Source organism: Martes martes (genome assembly GCF_963455335.1).
Source record: "Martes martes genome assembly, chromosome: 16".
NCBI lineage: Eukaryota > Metazoa > Chordata > Mammalia > Carnivora > Mustelidae > Martes > Martes martes.
In genome coordinates, this window is record NC_137904.1 from 53,583,719 (window position 1) to 53,605,689 (window position 21,971).

Genomic DNA, 21,971 nt, shown 5'->3' on the forward strand with positions numbered 1-21,971 from the left:
GCTGCAGATGGGGTGAAGGCTGGGCAAGTGACCTGGGACCTAATCCTTTATCTATCTTCTCTGACGCTAGTTACCTCAAAAGCCCAGAACAAAAAAATGAGCCAGTCGGAACCCAACACATCACCCCACAAGGTGCATGCCGCATCCCAAGTGTCCACGGGCTGGATACCCTGTGCCTGGCCACTTGGTCTGAGAAAGCCTTTGAAATGGAAAGGAAAGGCTCTGACTTCTGCTGCCAACACAGACAGACCCAAGATACACAAATACACACACTTGAATGAGGAATCTAGGGGCTCTGAGAGCGGGGTGTCCCTTTATCCTACAAATCGCACCATTTTTGTGGTCTATGTGTACACACCACACACACTCCGACTTAAAAATACTGCAACTGGGGATTAGAAAAATAGCAAAAATGTCAAATGCAACATCTGGGAATCTTATGAGACTATCAGGATTCTGTCTGTAATCTGACACAGCCTTGGCTGAACTGCCTTGTGGTACCCTCCTCTCCAGAGTAACAGGTTGTTTTCCAGCTTTCAGTGGACCATCGCCCCTGGCTTCAGATTCCCCGCTACGAACAGGTTACGTGGAAACCTAATCATTACAGTCTTTAACACACACACACACACACACACACACACACACCCTCTCACAAGGCAAATAAGTCATTTAATAACACCAAGCAGCACCGACGGACCACAGGGATGCCCTCCACTCCGGCCACACGCGCCGCGCCTCGCCAGCATCTCCGCGGACACTTCCCAGAGTTGGGACCCCGCGCACCTCCCCGGGGCCCAGGGCACCGGACCGCGCTCACCTTCTGCAGAAAGGCCATCCTCGGCCTGTACTGTTGGCCTTGGTGTCGGATCGTCATCCTGGACCCTGGATGAAGGCACCACCAGAAGCAGAGCGGAGCGCAGGAGAGGAAGCCCCCGGCCAAGGCGCCCGCGTGCCCCGCACACGCCCTGGCGTCCCGGGGGAGGAGGGCGGCCCGGAGCGCGGGGCGGGGGCGGCTGCTGCCGGCGGCGCCCCTTTACTCTGCCTTGGCCCCCGCCCCGGGAAAGCCGCTGGAATCCGCGCCAGCCAATCAGCGCGCCGCGCCGCGGGCTCATTAGCATGCCCTGCGCTGGCAGCCACCTGCCGCCAGGGGGCGGTGTCTGGTCCCGGCGGGACCCCGCGGAGCCTCAGGTGAGATCCGCGTGGGTCTGGCCCGGAGAGTGGGAGGATCTGTCGCAAAAAGCAGCCTTTTCACCTGGGCCAGAAGTGAGTTATATGCAGAAGCGAGACAAAGAGGCCTCACTAATAAGCGCGGTGGGAAAAATGGTCTTTCCCATCCCAGCTCTGCCACTAGCTAGCTGGACAACCTTGGGCAAGTTTCTTAAATTCTAAGCCTCAGTTTCTTACCTGAAAGGTAAAAATGAAACATGGGATGGTCCGATCCAACGGACGGGCTGCTATATCATGCAATGGGGAAATGTGTGACACAGTGCTTGGTCCTCAACAAATGTTTAGCAGTGTTTAGGGAAGCAAATTGTAAGTGGCTTGGTGAGGTGTTGGTTAATGAAAGAGGGGGAGGGGGAGGGAAGGAAGGAACACAACACCAGCTCAAGTTTGCAAACAATTTCAAGGGCTTCATGGCTGGTCCCCTTTGAGAGGGGTCCACAACTCCCTTTCACTTTAGAAAATCCAGGACCCAACATGTGTCCATTCATGCAGAAGACCAGAGATCCTACTAAGCAAACCAGGCCACTGGGAACTATGTTCCTAGTGTGAACTACAAACCAATATCCTTATTGAAATATGACTTTTTTTTTTTAATGGAGTGTCTTTGGGGCCTGGACTTACACAGAACACACACTGGGATATGCTGGAGCAGATGAACTATGAGTTTCCTTCCACCTTCAACGTTCCTTGATTCTATAAACCCTAAAGGGAAAGGAGAAAAGTGGCTTTCCCGCAATCAAGGAGGAGAAAACTTAAATTTTTCAGGAGCAAAAACCGGAAAAATACATGAGCTCTTGCTCAGGAATCAGATAGGCGAAACTCCGTAATGCATGCCAGTGTCTTCTCCTTCACTTCTATCAGATCCTGCCCACCGAGCAACCTTATTTTGGTGGGACTCACCCTCCCTTAGCTCACTGGACCAGGGATGCCGAGGATGAGAACCACCAGCCACTTCCTGCTCAGGCTGTGGCCATGATATGGATCTGAAAAGCTTAAATGAGCTTGCTAGATTATTACCTTCACAAATGTCAGCTTGAGCCAGACAGAGGTAAAGACAAGGCCAGAGAAAGCTGGGGCCAAGTGCAAGGTGACGTTACAAGGAACACAGAAATGAAAGTGGAGCAGAGAAAGCCCATTGGAAAAAGAAGCAAAGAAACTCAATAGGCTGAGAACAGAGGAGGGGCCGTGAGGCTGACTGAGAAGTCCCCAGAGCTCACCTGGCTCCCTGCCTTTCCAAGGGCACGTGCCATCTCCACAAATCCTCCCAAGTAGCTTGAGTCTTTGTTTCTCACAACCGAAGGGGCTTAACGCATAATGTGGTGTCAAGACTTTAGTGACAGCGTCCTGAAAAATAGAATTGATTTAATTCACCTACGCATTTAAACAACAGACTATCGCACGCCACGCATTGTGCTAGAGCAGAATATGACCCAGTCCCTGTCTGGAGGAGCTCACAGGTTCATGGAGGGAAAGAATACTTGAACAAAAGTAAGTTATAAACTGAATGTATATATCATGGAGATCCCATCAATAGAACACAGAACTTTGTAGAAGAGTACCTTATCCATGAGTGGAAGAGAAAATCAGGGAGACATCCTGGAAGAGGAGTCCTAAAGGAAAAAGGGATCGCCACAGGTACATCAGACAACAGCAAAAGAATAGGCGCAGAGGCAAGGATTAACATCGTTTGAGGGGGGTGGCGAGGAATGCATTGGACGCAAGGTCTTGGGAGATTGATTAGAGGGACATGGGCAGGAATCAGACATGGTTGGCTTTGGGTCAAGGATTAAATGGAGAGGGGTGTAAGGGGAACTTTCTGGAGTGACAGAAATGTTCTGTATCTTAATAGGTATGGTGGTAACCCAGGTAAATAAGTTTGTTGAAACTCATCCAACTGTACTCTTAGAATTGGAGTATGACCCAGTCTACAGACCATACCTCCACAAAAGGATTGACTCCCAAAAGCAAGGATTATCTTCCAACATGGTAGAGGGACATGGTACAAAACTGAAATCCTCCCATGACTCAGGTGGGTGAGCATTCCATCATCATCGTCTCTATTGTCATCAAAGGCTTCCTTCTCGGTGTCATTCAGACCCTAAACGGGTCATGTTGCCCTGGCTAGTATTCAGTGTCATTGACATGGGCCTGAACCTTGTCCCCTGTAGGATAAACTTCATCGAGGCACCGTGACGTGGTCAACCATATGGCAGTGTCCTTTAAAACCCAGGTCTAAGGTCACCTCCCGGTAAAATATCCCTGATCGGCTCAACAGTTCAGTTCAGCTCACAGTGCTGAGGAAGTCAGGCTTTAGAAAGCCACGCTCGCAGGTCCCAGCCTGGGAAGGGAGACAGAATCTTCAACAGCTCATTCCCACATGATGGATGTATCAGACCACTTCCTGGCAGAGACTTCACAAAGGGTCTTCTTCGAGGGGACACGGGGTTAAGGGAAACCCTAAAAGAGGTCAAGGCACCCAGAGATCAACTAATAATGGAAGCTACTGCTATTATCCAGATATAAAGGGCTTGGGGGGTTGGTGGGCAGAGCCTTGGTGGAGGGGCTGCCTTGCAGGGCTGTCATCTTGGAGGGACACAGCCGTGGCTAGATAGGATGCCAGGAGATTAAACACTCTGACCTGCTCTCCTCCTGGTGCCTCCCATTGCTTAGTTGTGACCAGGAGCCAGGGGGTAGTGGAATCTGGGTGAGGCACCTGTTAGGGTCAGGCTCCTGGAGCACACAGGGGAGGGCAAAGGATTCAGGAGGTGGGAGGGACAGAGGGTAGGTACACCACGAAGAAGCAGCATGACGTGTTAAATGTCTTTGATAACTCAGAAGCCCAGAGGATCATTCTCAGAGTTTATCTTGTGTCTCCAAGCACTTTGAACAGTAACAGCGCCTCCCCTACCTGCACAGATGTCTCCCTGACTCAGACAGAAATCACATCGAACTCATTTGACTTCCCGGGCCACTGCCCTTTTCTACCCCTTGTTTGCATTTCATATAATTTTGTCTTGTTTGAATTTGTTACAAGTGTATATTACATATGTGATCCTACCAAATCATTTAGAGGAAAAAAAAAAAAACCACCTTCCATGCATGAATGTTTCTTCCCAGCACCTGCTAGAGAGGCAATAGCTCATGAAAACGTATTTTGGAGGGAAACCAGAGGAGGGTGTCTTTCTCCCATAGTGAGCATACCAGGCCAGCCGGACAGAATCTCTCTGTGCGCCCACGGGTCAGCTCTGGTTGAGTAATAAAGTGACGTGTGGGTGAGACCCATACTCCCTTTCTCACCGAACTTTCACCTTCTCTACGAAGAAGCTATTTTAGACCTCGGGAAGCTGGCCACACCTGGTGACCCTGGCTGTTCGATCTGGGGGTGTGAAAGAAAAAGAAGACTTAGAACCTTTCTGGAAGGTTCCCTGCCTCCTCCTCATGCAAGGATTGCTCAGAAATTATCTTGGCCCATTAGGGGGTCATCAAAAGTACAGTACATCACAAAGCACAGTTTTTTGTTTCTTATTTTTTGGGTTTTTTTGACAGACAGAGATCACAAGTAGGCTGAGAGGCAGGAAGAGAGAGAGAGGAAGGGAAGCAGGTTCACTGCTGAGCAAAGAGCCCGACTCGGGGCTCAATCCCAGGACCCTGGGATCATGACCTGAGCTGAAGGCAGAGGCTTTAACCCACTGAGCCACCCAGGCGCCTCACAAAGCACAGTCTTATGAAAACTCCCTCCTCTATCTTTTTTTAAAATCCAAAATTACATTGTCTGGCTGTATCCAGAGAGCATACCTTTCACAAGGAACCACCAGGCATGAACAGGTAAATGGAACAAAACCGTGCCTTGCGCTGTCCCCACTCTCCTCCCAACTCTGTGGGGTACCCTGCTGTCTATCTATGGACCAGCTCCCACTGGAATTTTCTCGAATGAATGACGTCTGCTACTTTCTGGTGAAGGGTGTTATTATTTTATATTTATATCTATGGAAAATTTGGAACTGTGGGGTTTTTTAAAATGACATTAAGAGAAAAGGCATTTTTCACAACTTCACGTGGGCTTTGGTTTTCAAGATAGCGTTGGGGCTGAGGGGAGGTATGAAGGCCTCAAGGTACAAGATGTGTGTTCTGGGCCCTGCTCTATTTCTCACAGGATGTGTGACTTTTTTTAGACCGCTTTATTGAAGTGTAATTGACATACACCAAAAAGCACCATATTTAAAGTGTACAGTTTTATAAGTTTTGATATACCACATCCGTGATCAAGGGAGGGAGCATATTCATAACCCCCAGAAGTGTCCTTTGTGACCCCTCCCCCTGCTGTCCCTAGGCAACCACCCCTCCTTTTTCTGTCACTATGAATTAGTTGGATCAAGCCGCCTAATCTCTAATCAAGTCACCTAATCTCTCCAATTCACTAGTTTCTTAGTAGTAATAAGGAAAGATCGGATTTGATGAATCTAGAAGTCCTCTCCTATTTTAAAATCATATGATTTTAGTATTCAAAGTAGAATGAAAAACTCCATCGGCCCCAGGGCTGGCAGAATGGGAACTAGTGCTCCCTGCGACGCCCCTCTGAACTTCAGCCAGCCACCCCCAAAAAATGGGATTCCGTGGAACAGACATTCCGAAGTGCTGAGTCCCCAAGTGATTTCACTCATATGTGGAATTTAAGAAACAAAATAGATGACCTTAGGGGAAGGAAAGGAAAAATAAAATAAGGTAAAAACAGAGAGGGAGGCACACCATAAGAGACTTTTTTTTTTTTAAGATTTTATTTATTTGACACAGAGAGAGAGAGATCACAAGTAGGCAGAGAGGCAGGCAGAGGGGGAGGGGGGAGCAGGCTCCCTGCTGAGCAGAGAGCCCGATATGGGGCTCGATCCCAGGACACTGAGATCATGACCTGAGCTGAAGGCAGAGGCTTAGCCCACTGAGCCACCCAGGTGCCCCCATAAGAGACTTTTAACTCTAGGAAATAAACTGAGGGTTGCTGGAGGGGAGGGGGGAGGGAGGATGGGGTAACTGGGTGATGGACATTAAGGAGAGCATGTGATGGAATGAGCACGGAGTGTTCTATGCAACTGATGAATCACTAAGTCCTACCCCTGAAATGAATAATACGCTAGATGTTCACAAAATTGAACTTAAATTAAAAAATAATAAATTTTAAAAAGTGCTAAGTGCTACCGTCTACGTATCCCAACCATTCCTGCCGCAAGTGAGTAAGAGGAGTGGGGGTGAGAGGGGAGAAAGTCCCACTTTAGGAGAAGAGACCCCAGGAAAATGTATCACTTGGTTCACCGCAGGAGTCTGGGTCTCACTGAAGTCCCCTTCTGTTGTCAGACCTGCCGTGCCCATCCTGCGAGGATGCTGAAACCAAGTGCACGCAGCCTGGGGTCCTCTGCTGACACTTGGACTCTCCCCCTGCCTGTGTGGGTGGTTCGGGCACCACTGCCCAGGCACCACTGCTCCCCTGCGGCCAGCAGCCATCACTGCCTTTCGTGAAGAGACCAGAGGGCAGCAGAGAGCAGATGTCTTTCTTAAGGCTTTCCAAAACAGGGGATTTTTCAAAGTCTCTGCCCCTTCTGCTTTTCTCTTGGTTTCCCCAGGAAAGGCAACGTCTGAAAGGCTATAGCAAGACAACCCATAAAGGAAATGCAAATAAAATAAAAACATTAGCCCCTGCTAGACTATCTTCTACCATCTGTAAGTCCTTTTTTTAAAAGATTTTATTTTATTTTATTTTATTTGACAGACAGAGATCATAAGTAGGCAGAGAGGCAGGCAGAGAGAGAGGGAAGCAGGCTCCCCACTGAGCAGAGAGCCCAACGCGGGGCTCGATCCCAAGACCCTGAGAGCATGATCCAAGCCGAAGGCAGAGGCTTAACCCACTGAGCCACCCAGGCGCCCCTGTAAGTCATTTCCTTCAGAGGTTGCATTTGAAGACCTACTACTTCACCCCTGCTCCTCCCTCTTCGCTCCCATGTCTGGATCTAATAATGCTTTCTCTCTCTTCTTTCTTTTTTCTCCTTTTCTCTCGTTGGAGAAAGAGGGATGTCCAGATACATCACCTGAACCTTGAAAAGCCGGTTCTGCTCTTCCTTTCTCTGTTTATCTTTGGTAGTCAGTCCCTCTGGGTTCAAACCTCAGGCCACTTTACAGATATCAGGTTTGGTGTTTTGTAAAAAGCGCAAACCATCCTGGAGCGCCTGGGTGGCTCAGTGTGTTAAGCATCTGCCTTTAGCTCAGGTCATGATCCCAAGGTCCTGGGATGGAGTCCCGCATCAGCTCCTGGCTCAGTGGGGAGCCTGCTTCTCCCTCTCTCTCTGCTCATGTTCTCTCTCTCTGTGTCTGTCTCAAATGAATAAATAAAATCTTAATAAAAAATTAGAGTACAAACCCTTAGGACAGGAAGGAATCCCAGGGAGTGGCTTCTAGTGAGTATGGCGCTTCTTCTTGGGTGATGAAAATGATCTTCAATGAGAGAGTGGGTAATGCTGGAATGACCTTGTGAATATACTAAACAGGTTGAACTATACACTCTAGAAGGGGCACACTTATGGTCTGTGAATTACACCTCAATTCTTAAAAGTGCAAACCTAGAGAATTAATTTTCCCAAGCTATTGCTATTATTAGGATGTCCCTCCCTTTCCAAAAGAGGTAGTACCTCCCATTCTCCTCCCTAATAAAGTTCATTCGTTCATTTGTTCAAAAATCAATGTGATTTTTCGGGCATGGTTTCCCTGCTCATCAACACAAGCGGCCTTTTCTAACCAGACCTGAAATGTTCTTTTTCTCCAGCCCGTGGAGGAATTTTTTTTTCACCATTATGTCTTTTCACCATTATGTCTTTTCTCTTGGTGGGTGTTCTGCTGATAATCCCCTGGTGCCTGTATTAGACAAATAAGATGCTCTCTGCTGCCCTCTGTCGGAATCCAGATCAAGTTGTCCCCCACCACCCAAGGGGATACTTCCCCTCCCACCCACCCCCCACCCCACCCACCTCCCCCACCCCCCCCACCCCCCGGCCCCGGCTCCTTCCACATGGAGTCTGTGCCTCGTGTTCTCCACTCACAACTTCGGGTTTGCAGCTACTTGCTGCATATCTTACATCCCCTCCTCATCCATGAGTTTCACCAGGGATAAGGGCAGCCAGTGGCTTGAGAGTAGTGGTTTCCCATTGCTGTGGTATAAATACTCCTACTAATGTGACATCGGTGACCACAGAGATACTGGATGGGACTTCTCTGTTAGTTCATGGTGCAGCACTAAAGATTGCAAAGGATTAGCAAAACCTGAATTGGGACATAGTTACATAAGAAGCAATTAGTGAAGCCACTATAGGAACACAGAAATGGATGGAAGTTAAGATGAGCACAGTGATGTTTCAGCAGGGCTTGACTTTAAATTGAACAATGTTTTCTCTTCCTCATCCTTAAAGCCTCCTGCTCCCCTTCACTTGTTTTTTGGTGCAATCCTTTCTTCCAGGAACTCAGCGTCGACATTGACATCCCGCTGACCTCAATGTATACTTAGTAACGAGACTCCCCTGACCAGTGCCCCCGCTGGTGATGAGACCACCTTGAAGATGTGACCAACCCGGCTGGCAGCATGGACCAGATTCCAATCCAAACCGCCCAGACTCTGTATATTCCAGTAATACCCCCCTCAGTCTTTCAACCCTGGTGGGTCTGCAGTTTGGAAGGCATTAGCCTGCTCCATTCTCTTTCGCCTGGCAAAGCAATAAAACTGTCGTTCCCCTGTATCCCCAAAACTCTGTCTTCATGTTATATTTCAGCTCCAGAACACAGAGGTCAGTTTTTGACAACGTTAGGACTCAGTGCGAAAACTTTCTAGCCACTAGAACTGTCCTATAAACTAAATAGTTTATCTCTTGGCCCAGGAAACTGGGTGTCGTTGGAGTGTCATGGTCTACACCACACTCAGTGGTAAACTATTTAACTCTAAGAATTTTTGAGTCTCAGATGGGCATGACTCCAAGGCCATATGGCAAAGAAATGGATGCTGTTATGACTCACCCAGTGTCACGGTCAGAAATTTAGGCAATCACCCATGAGAAAGGTTTCCTGGCTGGCTTGATCTACCCCGTCCATCCCCCTAATGAAGCCTTCCTCCCTTAGGCTCCCTGTCCACTTTGCATTATCTGTGTGAATTTTGCATATGAGCATTGGGTTTGCAGGGCGGTATCTGATATCCTGAGGGCAGATTTGATCTCTCCAAAGGCAGGAGCCATTTTTCCAACAATCTCCAAGGGAAGAGACACGTTCTAAATCAGGGAAAGGAAACAATAATTCACCAAGTCCGCCTTAGGTACCACTCTGTTGCTGAAATTCAACTGCCCATTATATGAGAACAAGTCCGTGACCAAGAGAAAATGGAATCTGTAATCTCCAGGAATCAGACCATGTTTTGTAAGAAAATTTTTCTGACATCATGCAATTTTTCTCTACTTCCCTTTTATCATCTAACATTTATTACATTTTCATTAGCTGTTCCCCCTTTCGCCGCTCTGTGTCGGAGAATACACAGTTTTGTCCAACTAAGCCTTTATTGAGCACCGTTTCTGGGGTGGGTACTCCTTAAGCACTGAGTAAGATACGGTCCTGGCTTCAGGATGTTTCCCGTGGGAAAGAAAGATATAAAATATAATTCTGGGACCATGCAGTGGATGATATTGCAATTTAGGGGAGGCAGAAGGAAAAGTAAAACAAGGAAGGGTGGTAAGAGCTTGCTTGAGGGCAGACAGTGATAACAGCGGTAACTAACAAGCATCACTACACCTGCTTCATTCATCAGTCCCCACCACAACCCTATGAAGCAGACCTCTAGCCTTCATATCCCCATTCGACAAATGAGAAAATGAGACTCACAGAAGATAAGTAACAAGCTGGGAGCAGCACAACCAGAGCTGGGAACCTGGCAGTCGGGTTCTGACTTTGCACCTTACCACCTGGCCAAGCTGGGATATCCTGATTGGCCAAACCTGGGTCACGTGCCCACCCCGGAAGTAGATTGAGGTTCAGGTGGTTTCCCACAGAAAAAATCATTGTGTTAGAATCAGAAAACAACAACAACAATAACCAAAAAAGCCTGGTTCTTCAGCAACCAAAATCAACAGCTGTCCACTGCAGAATCACTTCAGGACAACAGCTCTTCCTCTCTCTTCAATTATCTGCTTGGGATGCATTTTCCACAGATGGGATCAAGTAGTTTTCCAACAGGATTGCCTCTTTTCATCCTGTTGCCCGGAATGAACTTATTTTACCACACCCTTATCTTTGACAGATGCTATTGGGTTTAAACCTAGACAATGCTGGGGTACCTGGGTGGCTCAATCCGTTAGGCTTCTGCCTTCCCCGGGGGTCCTGATCAGGGATCCTAGGATCAAGCCCTGCCTTGGGCTCCGGGCTCGGTGGGGAGTCTGCTTCTTCCTTTCCCCTGCTCCCATGCTCATGCTCATGCGCACTCTCTCTCTCTCTCTCTCAGTTAAATAAATAAAATCTTTTAAAAAATGAATAAACCCAGACAATTCTTATTTTTACTAGATTCTGTATTTATATTTGCATAGTCTTCCCTTTCGCCTTTTAGGGCAGAAAATCCAAGTAAGAAGTTTATATATAAGTTATATGTAAGTTAACACCAAGCTCTTAACCAACAGATGGTCCACTTGGGGCCCTGGAGGAGAGGGGAAGGACAGGTGTGCCCACTCAACCCTGCAGTGTCAGTGGAGGAAAGAACTGGGTCTGCCAGAAGAAAGGAGCAGCAGGTCCAGCCCCACCCCTGGGGTTCAAGTTCAAAAGGTACTTTCTATGTAAAACCTTTTTTTTTTTTAAATTTATTCAGGGTCTCTTCACCCCTGTTACTGTTTTAAAGTTAGACCTCATGCCAGTAAAAAAGGTATGTGCACCTCTGCTAATAAAAAAAAAAAATAGTTAGAGGGGCGCCTAGCTGGCTCAGTCAGTAGATCATGCCACTCTTGATCTCTGGGTTGTGAGTTCAAGCCCCACCCTGGGCATGGAGCTTAACGTTAAAAATGTAACTACCTAACTAAATAAATAAAACTAAAAATATAACTAACTAAGATAGAGATAGATTAGATAGATAGATAGAAAGCACTGGGGTTTTTTTTGTTTTTTTTTTTTTTAAGCTAGAAAATTGAGACATTCCAGAGTGCCCCATTGTGAGTCCGCATCTCCGGTTTTCTAAATCGTGAAGATGGCAATTCCCATCTGTCTTCCAGTAATGCTGCCAGATGCACACGTGAAAAAGGCCAGCAGGGTGTCCCGAAGACAGAGATCGCTGCTCTACTCCGCAGGCCGGCGCCCGGTTTCTGCCTGGCCATACAGCCGCCGGCGTCCAGACCATAGAGGTCAGGGTACCTCCAAAGTCCTAGAGAGGAAACGCGACTCTCGGAAGGCGGACTTCCGCTGAAGGCCTCTTCCGGCTCCGCCCCAGCCCGGCGGTGGGATGGGTTGGAGGGTGGGGCCTGGGGTTCCGTCCCCTGTTCTTGCCTCAGGCTCCGGGCTCTGGGAGGCGGGAGAATTGGGCGAGGGTCCCAGAAGGCGGGTCCGGGGGCCCCGCATGCGGCCATCTCCGAGGGACCGACACACCGCAGGACGGGAGGGCGGGGAGAAGGACTTCCGGGAGGGGCCACCCTGAAGCCGTGGCGTCGGACCCTTTGTCCCCGAAGTGATGCCTCGCGTTCGGCCCCTCGGATACCCAGAACCGTGGACTTGTTTCCTTTCGATGACTTCTCGAGGCCGTTTGGCTTGTAGAAAATAACGGCGACACCCCAACTGAAAAAACAACAACAACAACAAAACACCGTTTAGGGCCCGTTCCCGCGTACCAGAGAGAACGACCTCCTTGTCCATTTAAAACGGTTCAGTAACTAAAACAGAAATAAGTGCCTTAGTATTTCATTGTGGCCAGAAAAGGGAAACGGGAGTCGGGTCGAATCATGATGAACTGTGGCCCGGGAAGAAGGGGGGCGCGGGGGAGACAGAGCAGCCCCCAGAGGGCAGTTGGGAAGGAGGTGGGGACACCCTCCCTGTGGCAGAGGAGGGTGCAGGCTTGAAATAAAGAAAGATCTCTTTACCGAGGGGAAATGGGACGCTCGCCATTGCAGATTGTTTGCGGGATGCAGGCCTGGTTCTTTCTCTTCTTCTGACAGGTCGACTGCCTGAACCTTGGAACTCGATTGTCCTTGATTTTATTTTTTTTTCTTAATTTTATTTATTTATTTGACAGAGATCACAAGTAGGCAGAGAGAGGGGGAAGCGGACTCCCCGCTGAGCAGAGAGCTTGATGTGGGACCTGATCCTGGGACCCTGAGACCATGACCTGAGCTGAAGGCAGAGCCTTTAACCCACTGAGCCACCCAGGCACCCCTGTCCTCCATTTTAAAGTGAGGATAAAAAGTAATAATTATAAAAAAAAAAACTCAGTGAAGATGATGCCTGCCATCTCTCCTGCTGTGCGTGATTGTACAGTGGTCTGGGTTCTTTGGTGAAACTTATTTTACTAGATCGTGGAATACTTCCCATAATAGGTTCCGCATAATGGACGAAGAAGTTTTGGATTTGAACTGTGGGCTCTTGGAACGGTTAATAAGAGAACACAGAATTGTTCTGAGAAGCCCTGCAGTAATGGAACTTGTCTAACTTTGTTTAGCATGGTGTTTCTCAAGCATCTGACCACAGAAACTTTTGAGTAACACCCTATTAATATCTCTCCAGTGCGGTTTTTCCCAGAACAAATTTTGGGAAATACTGACAGAGAAACCATTCACCTGGGCGCTGACCAGCTCAGAAGTCACTCTCACTTCTCAAAAGCCATTTCATAAGGGCTTTTTTGAAAATCATCTGGATTTCAGTAAAGACAGTTGCTTGAGAAAATGGTCCATAATTAACAAAGTACTACAACCCATGTAACATTTGGAATAGGAAGTAAACCCTCCTTGCCTCTCCTCCTACGTGTCATGGACAGTAGATAGTATCTCAATATTATTGAGCAAATACTATCAATATATAATTAAAAACAATGGAAATAATAATCTGGGGAGAAAAAACATGAATTGTTCCCAGCAGAAATTCTACATTTAAGCCTTCTTGATGACAAACCAAGGAAATCTATTCATGGACTCCTAGAAGGACCTACTTTAAATAGAATGTCCTAGAAGGACCTACTTTAAATAGAATGTAGCTAAAAACCATGTGAGTGAGTTGTACCTATGACATTCAGTGACATTCACTGCAAACTTGCCCTAACATAGAATAAAACGCAATACAAGTATCGTCTTGAACTTTGCTCAGGATTGCTTAGTTACTGAAGTAACAACAGAAGCTCTTAATGAGGTAGTTTCAGGTTTGGCACAAACCTCTGTCAGGGAGAGCTTTGAAGTAACTTCTTAGTATGTTACTAAATTTGTGGTTTGGAGTAAAACCCGCCTGAAGATGAGGATGAGAATAGGTTGGACTGTTCTTGTTCCATTATGTAGTGCCAGAAACCTAGTTTTATTACTTTGCACAGAGGTAAGAAGGCTCCAGAGGACACACTAATACTAACCAAACTTGAAAGGGATTGATGTATAAACCTAGAGTGTGAGTTAATTCCTTTCTAGTGAAAAATACAATTTTCAGTCATCCGGATAATTTTACTTGCGAACAGTGTGTTCCTTCTTGAAGGAAGGTCTACATGGGAGACCTGATTGTTACAGTACCATATGTTGTATTGAAGACAAATCAACAAGGAGAATGATATCCAAGTTTAATAGCATCTGGTTCCTTCACTCTACAGATACACCTGTCAGCTTGGCTGGATATTTATGTTCATGACTAAAAGGCACTCTCTCCTGTGGTGCTAGAGGCAAGAAAAAAACTTGCCTTTTGAACGCCCTTTCAGAAATCCTCTCCCATATTCTTTCTCAAGCTAGAGTGCAATGCAATTCACTTGGTTTAAGCTTTTCTGTTTATAGCCTCTATCCAGCTGTGCCTCCCTGAAGTTGCTCCCAGCTCACCAAGTTTGGATTTGGGGTCTGTGTAGATAGTCTCTTTGTCCTTTCCATTGATGATTGGTTTCATTTTATATATTTGATCTCTTTCTGAAATTGAAGTACCTACTGGCCCTGTTGTTGGTTCAAACCCTTGGGAGCTTCCTGGGTGAAATCTGGAACTGTTCCCCATGCACAGAGCACAAGGAGAGACCAAAGAAAAAGGCCAACCCCAGATTAGTAGGTAGTGGCTCTAATATGCAAGGCTTGTCTTGAGTGGCTATAAGACGAGTAAATCTCATCCACCCACCAGAATCTTAAAAGTTTATTTAGGAACCTTAATGGGGTTCAGTCCTGTGTACTGTCCAGATGAACCCAACACACATTGCTCTCTCAAAGCTACGTCCTTGAAAATGACTCTCACCATGGGAACAGCAGGCAGAATGTACACTCCAAGGATGGGAGGGGTGAGGAGCCTCCAATTGCCCAGGTCCAGCCTAAAGGTCAACTGGTGACTGGTGTCCACTTGATGACTTCCTCCAACACCCATTTAACCCAACCAAGAACCAAAACCCGTATTCATGTATTTAATAATCTCCACTCCTCTATGACACTGTACTTGATGTTAAGACTAACTGTACATAATTTTCTAATCAAATAGGACCCTTCAGTTCCATTGGGTACATGGTCAAAATTTGTCCCTTATTGAGATATTAGAGCTATAATTATCTAGATAGTTCTTAGGTATTTTCTCCACTTCTAATTATAAATTCTAGTAGTAACTGGCCTTGTGTATATTTTATATATGCTCCCAACAGCAGCTGTCATTTATCTACAGTGGTCATAATTTAGTATACTTGAAGAGTGGCCCAAAGGAGGAATTTCCAGGAATTTGAAGAGCTAGCTCTTGGGGTTGGAGCTCAACAGCACCTATCTGTGACAAATTAATAATTAAAGGGCTGAAGAACTTAAGGTCCCCATCTCTACCTGCACAAGAGGAGGGTGGAAAAAAAAGACTACTGGGGGTGGAAATGCAGCCAGGAAAATAGCACCAGGCCAGGCAAGAGATCTTACATCAGCGGTTTAGAAAATTCTCATGCCAAGTGATGTCAACAGCCCATGAGATTTTGAGCAGCTCCAAGAGCTGTGTCGTGAACTGAGTCCAGACATTCACATGGGAGAGCGGGTGCCAGAGCTGCTCACACCACAGTAGTTCCTATTATTCTGCAAGAGGATGCCAGACTCCAGTGGGAACAGCACCTACCAAGTGCAGAAGGAGTTGCCATTGTTCTAGAAGCTCTTGGGGGAGATTCAGGATAATGGGTAAGATGCAGGAGGTTTGAGCATGTGGAGAGTTGGGGAAGGGGGGCACAGAGGGCTGGGACCACCAAGCCAGATGCGTAGTCCCAACAGCGGTAGACGGGATCCTGAGATGGTCTCTGCCAGGCTGGACTGAAAATCTTGGTCTCTCCAATCCGACTCCCTCAGATCTTGCCCTACAGCTTACTGTCCTTGGAAATGAGTGACGATTTGGCCTTGTTGCAAATCTGGCACACAGCTTCTAAACCCTTGGCATCTCAACAGTGTTAAGAGTGTCTTTTGGATGCTGAAGAGCTAGCTGGTGGCTGGAGGCCCTCAGGGATGATCTCCAGAAAGACCAAGGCTTGACTAGAAGGTTGGAAGTTTCAGCCCCATCCCCTGACTTCTAGAGTGAGGAGAGGGGCTGGAGTCCATCACTAATGCCTAGTGATTTAATCAATCACGCCTATATAATGAAACCTCCATAAAAACCTCAAAATGATGGACTCAGGGAGTTTCAGGGTTGGTGGACACATCTAAGTTCTGGGGGGGGTGGCTCACCCTGAGAGAGCTTGGAAGTTCCAAACACCCCAGCACCCTCCTGTACTTTGCCCCATGCATCTCTGCCATTTGCTGGTTCCTAAACTGTATCCATTATAATCAACTGCTAATAGTAAGTAAAACAATTTGTGAGTTCTAGGAGTTGGTCTAGTGAATTATCCAACCAAGTGCTTGGGGATACTGTGGATTGATAGCCAGTCATCGGAAGTACTGGTGACCTGGGACTTGGACTGGCATTTAACGTGGGGACAGTCTTGTAGGACTGAGATCGTAAACATGTGGAGTCTGATGCCAACCCCAGGTAGTGTCAGAACTGAACTGAACTGTTAGACACCCAGTTGGTGTCGAAAAACTGATTGGTGTCAGGAAAGAAAACAAAAAACAAAAAGCCCCATTCTTGAATACAGATGCAAAATCTTCAGTAAAATATTAGTAAATAAAATCAAGCATCTAGGGGTGCCTGGGTGGCTCAGTCGGTTGAGTGTCTGACTTCAACTCAGGTCGTGATCTCAGGGTCCTGGGATGGAGCCCCATGTCAGGTTCCCTGCTCAGTGGGGAGCCTGTTTCTCCCTCTTCCCCTCCCCCCACCTCGTGCATGCGTGCAAGTGCGCGTGCTCTCTCTCTCAAATAAATTAAATCTTTAAAAATAAATAGATAACGTAGATAGATGAAATCTTTTTAAAAAATCAAGCATCCAACTAGGGTTGCAAGGATGATTCAATATTCTAAAAATCAATCAAGGTTAATTCATCACAGTAGAAAAAAATTCATTAAACTTTAGAGATGCTTTGTTTTGTTGTGCTGCATTTTATTCACATCACAGATCCTGTGTTTTTCGCAAATTGAAGGTTGGTGGCAACCCTGAGTCAAGTAAATCTTTTGGCTCTGTTTTCCTAGCAGCATTTGGTCACTTTCTGTCTCTGGGTCACATTCTGTAATTCCCACAAAATTTCAGACTTTTTCTTTTTTTTTTTTAAGATTTTATTTATTTATTTGAAAGAGAGAGCACAGAGGGAGAAGGAGAGGGAGAAGCAGACTCCCCCACTGAGCAGGGAGCCCAACGCGGGGTTCGACCCCGGGACCCTGGGATCATGACCCAAGCTGAAGGTAGCCGCTTAATCGACTGAGCCACCCAGTCCCCCCTGAAACTTTTACATTATTATTATATTTGTTACAGTGATCTGTAATCAGTGATTACCACTCACTGGAAACTCAGGTGAGAGTTAGCATGTTTTAGCCATAAAGTCTTTTTAAAATAAAGTATTTTTAATTAAGATACATACATTGTGTATGCAAGCATAACGCTCTTGCACATTTACCAGACCACAGTATAGGGTAAACATAACTTTTACAGACACTGGGAAACCAAAAAATTCACTTGACTCGCTTTATTGCCATGTTTGCCTTGTTACAGTGGTCAGGAACCAACCTCAAAATATCTCCAAGGTAGGCATGTCTCTAGATATACACATAAAATGATGACTTTGGGGAAAGTGATTTCAAAAAAGTGACACTGAATTCATCTTGCCTTCCTCCCTCCCCCTGAGTTTTGTCCCTCCAGTTTGGATTAATTTGTAGGGAGCTGTAGTGTCTGCTGGCCCTTGCCTGTGCCATCGACTATACCATTTGTCATGTTACAAGGGCCCTTGATTCTGTAATCACGGCCCCCCGTGGCTTTACACATTGCTCCCCATCTCTGGCTCTGCGTCTTTTACTGATTCTTCAGTCTGCAAGACAAAACAGATAGAGGCTGACAAGCAGGTACTACTGAGTGACTTACCGCTGTAGTAAGTACTCCGGAAGGTACCAGACGGACAGAGAGGAACCGAGGTTCTCACCAAAGGTCCCAGTGCAGATAAACGGCAGGGCTGAAATGTGAGATGTGAACCCAGTCAGTCCAGTTCCAATATTCATCCTCTTAATCATTCCATGTCCCTAACTCCACAGGCACTTAAACCAGCCAGGATGCTAAGCACTGTCAGACAGACATAAGGTACCCCTACCATCAAAGTACAAAGGAAAGTGATTAGTTCTGAATGGGTATGGGTTGATTCTGGAAAGCTTTTTTTTTTTTTTTTAAGATTTTATTTATTTATTTGACAGAGATAGACATAGCGAGAGAAGAACACAAGCAGGGGGGAGTGGGAGAGGGAGAACCAGGCTCCCCACTGAGCAGGGAGCCCGACGAGGGTCTCGATCCCAGGACCCTGGGACCATGACCCGAGCTGAAGGCAGGCACTCAACCGACTGAGCCAACTAGGCGCACTGGAAAGCTTTTAAAGAAAGAGGTAGCAGGGCTCCCGGGTGGCTCAGCCGGTTAAGTATCTGCCTTCGGCTCAGGTCATGATCCTGGGGTTTTGGGATCAAGTCTCAGGTCGGGATCCCTGCTTAGCTCACCATGGAGTCTGCGTCTCCCTCTGCCCCTCCTCCCACCTCTCCCGTCACTTGGGCTTGCTCTCTTTCTCTCAAATAATAAAATCTTTAAAAAAAAAAAAAAAAGAGGTAGCATTTAAATGGGGACTTAGAAGGTGAAGATTTGGGCAGAAGATAAGGCTGTATTAGGACAGACTGGACCACACTGTGGAATCAAAAACTTAACACAACAAAGACCGATTTCTCTTATGCAAATGCGAATTCCAGTGGGCCATGGTCTGGGGCATTCTGTCAGGTGTCCTGACTCTGAGATGCAGGCCACTGCCACCACTGGTCCTGCCTTCCAGCACCTGCTTTCCTGATCTTGATGCAGGGAAAGAGACGACACTGTGGGGTGTACACACCTACACTTCACTGCTTTCAGTCCGGGAGCCGCACACATCCCGTCTGCTTGCGGCCCCCTGGTTCTAACAGGAGAGCACAGGGTGAGAATGCCTCGCCTTGCCACAGGAAAAGGGGGCGTCCCAGACCAGGGGAGCAAACGTGTGCAAAGGCCTGAGAGCATAAAAAGGCATGGTGTGCCTGGGGGAGAAGCAGAGGGAGGCAGGACCCAGAAGACTGCGAATGTCATTTCATAACGTGTATCGGTCCCTACCCTAGAGCAAATTACCATCGATGGGGTTGGACAGGGTTGGCCTAAACAACAGAAACTCTTTTTCTCCTGGGTGTGGAGGCTGGGAAGTCTGAGATCAGGGAAGTCAAAGTGGGTTTCTTCCAAGCCTCTCTCCTTGGCTGGCAGGTGGCCATCCCTCTGCCTAGTGTCCCTTGTGTCTCTCTGTGCGTCTTAATCTCCTCTTATAGGAACACCAGTCACACTGGATGAGACCCTACCCTACTGGCCTCATTTGAACTTAATAACCTCTTTGAAGGTTCTGTCTGTCAGGAACTCAATGTTTGTGACTCTCCCCCTCCCCATCTGGACGGTGAAGCTCTCAACCACCAGGAAGACTGTATTTAGAGATGGGGCCTTTCCGGAAGTCATTAAGGTTAAATGAGGTCAGAAAGATGGGGCCATGCTCAGATAGGATTGGTGCTTATAAGAAAAGACCTGAGGGCCCCCTCTCCCCCTTCTCTTTCTCTGGGGTCTCCTGCGGACCCAGCCAGAGGACCGCTGCCTACAAGCCAAGGACAGAGTTGTCAGAACAAAACCCACCTTGCCAGCACCTTGCTCTCCGGCCTCCAGGACAGGGAGACAGGACATTCCTGTTGTGGAAGCTCCCCCAGTCAGTGGGATTTTTATAATGTCTAAATACAGTCACATTCTGAGGTCCTGGTGGTGAGAACTTGAACACGGGACTCTGGGGCAGAGGGGGGGACCCGATTCAGCCCGCAGCCCCCGGCCACTGGGAGCTCTCAGGAAGGAGCATCATCGTCTGCCTTGGTTTGTAGACGATAAGGAGAAAGGGGGCGTGCAGCGGTGGGGGCCCCCCAAAAACTGGTGCGAGCTGTGGTCTGGGCCATTGCAGCAAGGACAAGACGGAGCGCAGGCCGGAAGCACCTGCAGGTGTGGGTCGTTGTCCTTGGACACCGGGGACAACTTGGTGAGGGAAAGAGAACAGGATTCCGGGCTTTCCAGCCTCCCTGCCAGGCAAATGAAGGCATCTGGGTCCAAGCTAGGAAAGCCAAACGCAGCAGCCTGTTTGGGAAAAGCAAGACTTTGGTGGGTGCTGGTCTGCCGGAACAGACGCCCAGAAGCATCCAGGAGATGCCTGGACCTCCAGCCTCAGTCTCCAGCTCCAGGGAGGGAGGGAGCAGGGCATCCCAGGATGCGCGCACCGCCCAAGCAGAGGGAGGGACGCAGGAAGTATCCCGGTTGGTGCAGATAACCACAGTGAGACCAAAGGTCTTTCCTCGCCATCCCCACAGCCGCTGGGTCTGGCCTGCCACATCTCCACCCGGAGGACCCCTGCCAACCATGGCTCCCTCTTGATTGAACTCTTTCAATCCTGCAGTAGCTTTTTTTTTTTTTAACGTGTTTATTCATTTGAGAGAGCAAGAGAGCCTGAGCAACAGCAGAGAGAGGAGTAGACTCCCCCCACCACCACCACCGCCCCCGAGCAGGGAGCCCAACACGGGGCTCAATCCCAGGACCCCAAGATCATGACCTGAGCGGAAGGCAGAGGCTTCCCCAACTGAGCCACCAGGCACCCCCCCCCTGCGGCCGAGGAAAGTCGGCTGCAGCGACTTTCCTCCTATTCATCCCAACTCTGTGCAACATTGTACAAGCCCTGAGTTCACAAAGCCCTCCCAGTGCGTGAATGTACCTGCGGTCCCAGTGGGACCCCTGGTCTTCCCTGCATCAGAGAAGCGTTCAGGGTCAGCTGTGTGACTCTGCGCCCATCATTTACCCTCTCTGAATCTCTGCAATTTTATCCACTGAGGGGAAGAAATGTAATTCCTGTCCCATCTATTTAAAAGGGTAACTGTGAAGAGCAAATGAAAACATTGACGATGAAACAGATACTCTCTAAGGCAACACAGAAACAGTGACAGCTGGGGTGGGGTGGGGGTGCCAGTGACAGAAGTTATTGTCATAATCTGCCCTTCAGGGACCAGTCAGTAAAGCTACAGAAGAAAAACATAGCCGGACAACCTAACCCAGAGAGAGAAATGTAATTGAATTCTTCTTATGGATCCAATGCCTCGATTGCTAAAAAGATACAACATTATCTTTGTCTTCCGGGAGCTGGGGTAGCAGGACAGCCAGAGGTCAACACAAAGCACAGAAGAAAGTGTGCCCCACGTGGACCTCAAAGGGAGCCAAGATGATCAGGGTGGTCAGGGAATGCTTCCTGGAGGAAGCGGACTTGGAAGGAAGACCATGATGCGGCCAGGTAGGGAGGAAGGAGGTATACACTGACCCGGCTGCGCTGGAAAGAAGAGTTGGGCAGGGGAGCCCTGAACTGGAGAAATTCTACCTGCCACCCCCTACTCAGAAGTCAACGTGCGGGGCAGGGGCTGGGATTCCTCTTTCCTTCTATTGTTAAACCAGTATTTGGGGCGCGTGGTTGGCTCAGTGGGTTAAGGCTCTGCTTTCGGCTCAGGTCATAAGCCCCGCATCAGGCTCTCTGCTTAGCAGGGAGCCTGCTTCCTCCTCTCTCTCTGCCTGCCTCTCTGCCTACTTGTGATCTCTGTCTGTCAAATAGATAAATAAAATCTTAAAAAAAAAAACCAGTATTTGGTGCTGAACCTCCGTCCTTAGAAAGGGGCTGGAATCAGGTGCACTGTCCGTTGAAACCATTCCAGACGCAGCCAGCCCGTGGGGGCCCAGGTGGCACTCAGGGCTCCTCGTGCAAAGCTGACTGCACACTTCATCTGCAGGGACACTTTCCGGGCTCACAGATGGCTCCGGAACCGTAACAGCATCTTGGCCACTGGGCCAGCCAGGGGCCCACAGCAGCAAGGGAGCAGAGGGGCTGGGAGGAGGCTGCACCTCCT

At 48.0% G+C, this 21,971-nt stretch overlaps 2 protein-coding genes across 2 annotated transcripts in view; both read right to left on the minus strand.

Annotated features, from left to right (window-relative positions):
- Positions 1 to 874, minus strand: part of RGS9 (regulator of G protein signaling 9) — a gene marked incomplete at both ends in the record, with an annotated part of 55,030 nt that extends 54,156 nt beyond the window's left edge. Inside the window, one exon of the mRNA XM_080827119.1 lies at positions 818 to 874. Coding sequence (XP_080683245.1) covers positions 818 to 874 — 57 coding nt within the window. The remainder of the gene's footprint in view (positions 1 to 817) is intronic.
- A 10,522-nt stretch (positions 875 to 11,396) lies between these two features.
- LOC308357208 (uncharacterized protein) overlaps positions 11,397 to 21,971 on the minus strand; it is a gene marked incomplete at both ends in the record, with an annotated part of 28,960 nt that continues 18,385 nt past the window's right edge. The window contains 2 exons of the mRNA XM_080826673.1: positions 11,397 to 12,045; positions 17,881 to 17,968. Of these exons, the coding sequence (XP_080682799.1) occupies positions 11,397 to 12,045; positions 17,881 to 17,968 (737 nt within the window). The remainder of the gene's footprint in view (positions 12,046 to 17,880; positions 17,969 to 21,971) is intronic.